Source organism: Crinia signifera, chromosome 4 (genome assembly GCF_055691185.1).
Source record: "Crinia signifera chromosome 4, ASM5569118v1, whole genome shotgun sequence".
In the NCBI taxonomy this organism is placed as follows: Eukaryota; Metazoa; Chordata; class Amphibia; order Anura; family Myobatrachidae; genus Crinia; species Crinia signifera.
The window spans coordinates 224003124-224010659 of NC_139220.1; the positions used below are offsets into that span (position 1 = coordinate 224003124).

The window sequence follows — 7536 nt, forward strand, 5'->3', positions numbered from 1 at the left end:
GCCCTCTAGCTGTTGTGAAACTACACTTCCCATCATGCCACAGTTTTGCTATTAGGGAATGCTAAAAGTATGGCAAGGCATGCTGGAATGTGTAGTTTCACAACAGCTGGAGGGCTTTGGACATGCCTGCATTAAGAAGATGAATGGCCTAATACCACACTCTGTTTGTTTTGATCTCTAATACCCCTATTACACAGCTGCTAATACCCAGGTTTTTCTCTTGTGGACCCGGGTCAGCGGTGGTGTAAACGGGGTTAACCCAGGTCCTGACCAGGGTAGAACACGGGCAAGATCTGGGTAGAGGGTAGTGTAAACGCGTATGCCGGGTCATCCGACCTGGCTCCTGTTTACATCAGTGTGGGAAGCCCAACCTCCGGACCGCAGCGTCCACAGGTTGGACGGGGGAGGGGACACACACAGCCTCTGCTGTACTCTGCAGACAGCAGCGGAGGCAGGGAGGAGGTAAATGGATGCTTGTGCGTGGCATCCATTCACCTCATGGATGGGGGGGTGCATGGTGTCTGGGGGCAACCCAGTAGCTTACCTTGGGGATCGGCGCCAGCTCAGGAACTGCCTCCGCTGGGGGGTGTGTGCAGGTGAAGTTTCCCGGGACAGACTGCGGTGTAAAAGGTAACAAACGCGGGTCCAAAAACCCAGGTGCGACCCGGCGTTCTAGACAAATAGATTGAGGGGTGCAAATAACGGGTCATCCACATAAAGCTATGACATATTTTGCTTTGTATATAAGGCTTTGTCAAAGAGCCCTGTTATTTGCACCCCTCAATCTATTCATCCAGAGGTTTATATACACGTGGCAGAAACCAGTGAATGTGTAATGCACAGTTTAAATATGTATATGCAGTAGTGCACCACCCTGTCCACCAGCCATAAACAAAGATGCATTGCTCCAATTTTTTGCTTTCACGGCCAAAATATAGATAATGTACTGAAATGGCTTTTTGGTTGCTTTTTTTTTTTTTTTTTTTGTGTGTGCTGCTTATGAAGCCTAGACCTCTCCCACTCCACGGCAGTAACTGGTGCACTGCATAGCATTATTTATGTCTGATAATTAGAGACAGGATTATATGCATTTGCATATTTGCATATGCATTTGCATATTTTGCCCATTCTCACTGGTTATTGCATATTTTACCTAAAATCTAATGATGGTGCATATTTTAGGCCCCCGCCCTCTTCCTACCCGTGAGTCACAGCACTGCTCTGCCCTGCTGCTGCTGGCCAGGTAGTGGTAGAGTTTGCAGGCTGGGACAATATGTACACAGTGTGGGGAACCTTGGATGTACGTTATGCCTGACACTGCTCTAGGCTGCCAATCCATGTTGATAAAAGTCAGTCAGGGTGGATGCCATTACGAAGCTCTTGAACTTTTGCCTGCCCCTGGCATGGGACTTTACACCAAGAGACAGACTTCTGCAGCAGAGGAGGCAGGCGGAAGGGTTGTGGCATCACGCGGCACGGAGGAAATGCCGTGTCACAGTGAGTATGCAGCGCAGGGAGGAAGCCTTCCACTGTGCTACCCTCACACACTATGCTGACATTTGATCCATCGGCGCTGGAGATGAGGCTCTGTGTAGTTGATGCAAGAAGAGCTTTGGACGCTGCAGTCTGCTGTAGCAGCCAGGAAGAAAAAAAATCCTATGTACACCACTAGACATCTGCAGATGCTGTGGGCCTAGTTTTGAGGTGTATTTGCAACTAATTGTATGCTGATTTTTAAATAAATAAGTTAAAAATGACTTTTTTTTGTTATTTAATGTAGCATATTTTAACACTTTTCATGCATATTTTAAGTATTTTTCATGCATATTTGCATGCATATTTCAAGCTTTTTATGTTGCATATAATCCTGTCTCTACTGATAATATAGGAGCCTAATCCAGCAGCACAGTTGATGAGATTTGGACATTTACTTTAATAATACAAATTGGAATTTATAGTTTTGACAGCTGACCGATCATCTCTATTGTACGTACCTATACCTAATTCAGAACCAGTTCATGATTTGACAAATCACATTAATATTCGGAGTCGGACGCTGTGTGCCGCCGCCAGCAGTAGGTGTCGCTGTGAGCTGAGGCCGTCAGTGCGTTTCAGTATACGGAGCTCTAGCTGCTGCGATTGACGGAAATCCGTCGTCTGAAGACGTCACTTCCTTTCATGCTTCTTGTTGGTCGGGGCCGGACGGAGGCCTGCTTGAGCTACCACCATGCGGATAGAGAAGTGTTATTTCTGCTCGGCGCCCATCTACCCGGGCCACGGCATGATGTTCGTAAGGAATGACTGCAAGGTAGGTAGCATATATAGACGCTGCGTCCGCCCTTATCTGTGATAATAGGGCTGTGCTACTGTATACATCCGCGCTCACTGAGCCTATGGCTTCAGCTTGGGAGATATGTGAGTGGTATGTATAGCGCGCAGTAATGTTACTCTGCTGCTGTGTATCAGGCGGATGGGGAGAGCTAAGCTGGACGAGAGGAGACGTTGCTCATATCACCCTATCAGCTATTCATTTTAATTTATCTACTACAGTCTGTAAAGTGAAAGATAAAACATGGTTGCTATGGACAACTTCACCTGGACTCCTTTTGATGGATTCATACATCTCCCCCATTATGTTCTTACTACTGTCATTTTTTAAACAGCCTATGATAGGACCCGTTAGGCTGGTACTTTTAAATTTCTTTAGTACATGTCTGAAGTAGGTCACCAATGAGGTAGTAAACTGATACACTAGCTGTGCTCCGTTGGCTTCAAGTAAAATAAAGTCTGAGGTTGTTTAAATGCCGACACAGAAAATGCGTGTTTTTTCTTATTATTGCATTTAAACAGCCTCCCCCTGTATTGTTTATAGAAGTATCTAATTTTATTACAATACTATGACCTTATTATGGATTGTGAGCAATTTGCACTCATAACGAATGATATCAAGTGTGTTATGCTTAGCAGTAAAACGGCTTCTAAAGCATCATACTCGTGATTTTCGCCAATGCCAGCAATTTTTGCAGGGACTATGGAAAGCGTAAAACAGCATGATTGATGGCGACGATCGTTGATAATTCGGGAGTGTGCATTGGCCCTCACTGTCGGAACATACACACATACAGCTCAAAACACAAAAAGTGAGCTACTTTCAGCTCAAAATCAATCAGTGTGTATAGTACTTTAGTTTCTGTGGTAAATTCCCTTCCTACACCTTAATTGCTATATAACAATATATCTCCAATGCAACACCCCATTATAAAGAACTTCATGCTTACATTAGGGGTGACTGAACCTGGTCCTTAAGGACACCTAACAGTTTTTCTAGATCTCCAAGCCGGCGCACTGCTTATTAACTGACACATTTTACAAGAATCATAGGTATCCTGGACCTTGTGACTGGTTAGAGGTTCTTAAGGACAGAACTTGTCCATCTCATGATGTAAGCATGAAGTGGTTGTCATGAAGTATAGGGATGTAAATTATCACACCATATTGAAAGGAAAATCTTGCCTGGTTTTCCTAGCAGACTATATGTAAATATGAATGTATTGATCTTGTGTGTTCTCAGGCTTTCAGGTTTTGCCGGTCAAAATGTCACAAAAACTTCAAGAAGAAGCGCAATCCCAGAAAGCTCAGATGGACAAAGGCCTTCAGAAAGGCTGCTGGTAAAGAGTTGACTGTGGTAAGTTGTAATCTAGACTATTCTCCTCATCAGTATCCAGCATATGTCCATGATTTTGGTATAAAACTTTGACACTGGAGTATGTAGTTCTGCTGTTTTATGTGTAATGTCTGATTAATGCAACAGAACTACTAACAAATAAGCCCTTAGGTTGTGGGGTGGTTCTGGTGATATTCAAAACAAAATTCTGATCGCACTTGGAGATGCTGTCTAAATTGGCTAAAAAGTGCTGGACGTGGCCCCAAAACTACTGTTTGAACTCCCAAATGCCACATTGAGCTGAAATGTCTCAAGCGCAATATATTGCTCAGTGTCTCCTGTTCATCAGTGACCAGAGATGGTCTCTGATAAACAGGAGACTCTGCCAGGGGAGCTGCAGAGGTAAACAGCTGATCGCAAGAGCAAGCTCCAGCGACCATTAGGAGGCTGAACATGGGAGCATGCACCTGGCGATTTTGTCGCTGCAGCACAAACAAATCACTGGCAATATGGTCGCTCAGCGACCATATTGCCAGCGATATTGCACCGTGTGTACACAGCTTTTTGCTGCTAATTGGAGATAATAATAGTAGTAAAGCTGTGTACACACAGTGCAATATATTGCTCACTGTCACCTTTTCATCAGCGACCATTTCTGGTCGCTGATGAACAGGAGACTCTGCCGGGGGAGCTGCAGAGGGAAACAGAGGGAGCAAGCGCCCGACAATTTATCGCTGCAGCACAAACAAATCTCTGGCTCAGCAACCATATTGCCAGCAATATTGCACAGTGTGTACATAGCTTTAAAGTGAACACCATTCTAAACCACATAAAAAATACTTTACTATCCAAGTGGGCATATGTTGACACAAACAACAAAACCGTGAAAGATTCATGTCGACCGTAAGATTGTCGACCTAGTCACTGTCCACCATCAGTGGTCATCCTAGACATTGACTACCATTTATACCGTAACCATGGAAATCAGCCCTGTGTCCCCTGAATAACACTGAAGAGCAACCAGTATTTGTAGCAGGTGTACCTACTAAAGTGGCCACAGTGGCTTATTTATTGCCTAATATACTGACTACACTTCAGACCAAATGGAAACTGATTTCTTTAAAAAGAAATGCACAGAAAAAAATATGTTAATCAGTAGTAGACTTAGGGTTATTATTATTGCGTGCTTATATATAAACACTTCTGTGAGCATTCTCTTATTTTGCACAGGATAACGCATTTGAATTTGAAAAACGAAGAAATGAACCTCTTAAATACCAGAGGGAGTTGTGGAGCAAAACTGGTAATGTGTTTATGATTATCATTTTACATATACAAGTTACCAATCAACTACTGGAGAATAATGTTAATGTTATTTTAAAGCTATATTTATGAGTAATTATGTACTATATTATGCTGTACTGTGGATAGTAAAACTGAATAGTGCATTTAACAACTTGGTTAAATGCAAAAATGTACAGCAGTGCTAATGTAATACAGCCATATATGTAGATTATCTGTGTAATACAGATGCATGTATGCCTACTAAATTTCTTCCACTTTCTTGTAAAGTGCTTCTAAATATATTGCCACTATATGAAGTTGCAGAACTACTTAGAAACAGAGAATGTTACAGCAGATAATGACCACTTGGCCCATCTAGACTGCCATGTACACACACACTTCGGCACTAGGGTTAATTTTTTTGGCAGCCAATTAATGTACCAGTATATTTTTGAATTGTTGGAGGAAAGAATGAAAGTACTGGGGAGCATATACAAACTCCACACAGTAACCCCTGTGGTAGGGGTTCAAACCCTGTAAGGCTAACAGTTACGCCATCCGTATTGCAATAGACTTGTATGCTGTTACATTAAGCATAACAGCAGCAGAGAACATTGGTTTGGTGATGATGGTTAACCATATTCGTTTATCTTCTGGATTAGAAAAACCAGCAGAGGCTTTTTACAAATATCCTGCACTAAAAACGTGCTCTTTTTAGAAAAAGATGGACCCATTGTCTGCTTGATGACAAATTTGTGAATAGCATTGTATGCTTCCTCTATCAGTGGTTCCCAACCCTGGTCCTCAAGTACCCCCAACAGTGCACGTTTTGCAGGTCTCCACACAGAATCACAAGTGCTATTATTGGCTCCACCTGTGGATCTTTTAAAATGTGTCTGAATAATGAGTGCACCTGCTGGGTGACCTGTAAAACGTGCACTGTTGGGGGTACTTGAGGACCAGGGTTGGGAACCACTGCTCTATATAGCTGTATAATATACACACCCAGTTTGACAGTGTAAACCTCTTTTACCTGCTCCATTATACATGTGTCTATTCATCATTGATCGCAGCTGCTGTATGTAGGCACGTCCTTACAGAGAGGAGGGTGAGATTACAGTAACGGTTTTACAATAATAAACTTCTGCCCCACATTTTAAGCTATATAATGTTAGGTACTTGTGGCAGGGGAAGCAGTTTGGGGCATACTGGCTTTGGTGGTGATGAAGGGGTTAATGCCTGGCTATAATTCATACTGTCAGAATATAAAATGGAATGCCGTCCTATGTGTAAATGTTTCCTTCACCAGCTATGGTGCTTTTAGAAGCGAACAACGTATTCCATGTTACTTTCTGAAAAGCGCTATTTGTTTTCACTTAATAAATGGAATTTATTTTTTACAGTTGATGCTATGAAGAGAGTGGAAGAGATCAAGCAGAAGCGACAAGCCCGGTTCATCATGAACAGGTGAGCAGCACCCTCTGTTGGCTCTCCTAAGCACTAGCATACAGTGTAATGAAACCATTGTTTAATATATTTCCTTTCTTGTAGGCTCAAAAAGGGTAAAGAGCTGGAGAAAGCCCAGGATATCAAAGAAGTCAAACAGAACATACACCTTATCCGGGCTCCACATGCTGGTACGTTACATGATACTCTCTGTATCAGTCATTTTATATCTTGGTGTGCGTAGCTGTAGTGCCGGGGACAACTGCCGCCAATGAAGCTGCTGTTCAGTTCCCGTGTCGTATTGATCATATTGCTGCAGAAGCAGTTCTGATCTAGATGTATATTAAGCAGAGGAAAGTCACATGCTTGTCTGGAGATATGTAGATCTTTAAAATCCATAGCTGCTTATATAAAGATCTAATTTATACTAAACATTGACTTGCCATAACATCAGGGTACTTAATGTGTTGTATGTGTTCCAGGAAAAGCAAAACAGTTGGAAGAGAAAATGGTTCAGAAACTACAAGAGGATGTGGACATGGAAACTTCATCTTAGGATTGCATATAATACTCTTCACATCAGTATTACCCCATCTGCTTCATCATGGAAACCTTTTTACAGCACAATGGACTGTAGCCTAAGTTGCGTATCTGAAGGCCTAGCTCACGGCGCGAGACACTGTAACATCAGTCTGACAAATAAATATTTTATTTACTCATCTTTCCTATTATTTCTGCCCGCGGTCTGTTTGTGAGGTAGTAGCAGGGAAGGTTGCAGCCCCTTTATCAGGTACACCTGAATCCATGTGAATAGCTGGTGTGTGCAAACTACTCAATCACCAATCAATTGTCTCATCAATGTGAGGAATAGATTGGTTGCCAAAAATGATTTCAAAATCCTCAAGTCTAATCAGGTCAGGGATATACTCTGGAGCTCTTTGGGTGCTCACATCAGGTATTTGTTTCCGAGCGGTGTGGAATTTTGAATCTGTGGTCACATGCGACAAGGCCGGTGTCTGTGGCATAGTCTGATTGTTTCCTGCAGAGGTAGCGGTTCCAGCCAGCGTTTCCCAGTCATGTGTTTCCTTGGCCTTCACACTAGATGTTGAGGGGGTTCCATACATGGATCGAGTTGGTACTTA

The 7536-nt window shown here is 42.8% G+C and overlaps 1 protein-coding gene across 1 annotated transcript; it reads left to right on the top strand.

Moving 5' to 3' along the window:
* Positions 1-2148: 2148 nt before the first annotated feature.
* Positions 2149-7115, top strand: RSL24D1 (ribosomal L24 domain containing 1). Its single transcript, XM_083183880.1, has 6 exons — positions 2149-2308; positions 3572-3685; positions 4895-4967; positions 6352-6415; positions 6500-6585; positions 6877-7115. Exons 1-6 carry the CDS (start codon positions 2228-2230, stop codon positions 6948-6950), a joined length of 492 nt encoding a protein of 163 aa, XP_083040006.1. The 5' UTR covers positions 2149-2227; the 3' UTR covers positions 6951-7115.
* Positions 7116-7536: the final 421 nt, after the last annotated feature.

What these genes read in the sequence shown, in the direction of transcription:
- RSL24D1 (XM_083183880.1), top strand. Translation starts at nt 2,228, where the DNA reads ATGCGGATAGAGAAGTGTTATTTCTGCTCGGCGCCCATCTACCCGGGC. An exon ending in CTGGTAAAGAGTTGACTGTG is followed by an intron (nt 3,686 to 4,894) that starts GTAAGTTGTAAT and finishes TATTTTGCACAG; the next exon opens with GATAACGCATTTGAATTTGA. An exon ending in GCCCGGTTCATCATGAACAG is followed by an intron (nt 6,416 to 6,499) that starts GTGAGCAGCACC and finishes CCTTTCTTGTAG; the next exon opens with GCTCAAAAAGGGTAAAGAGC.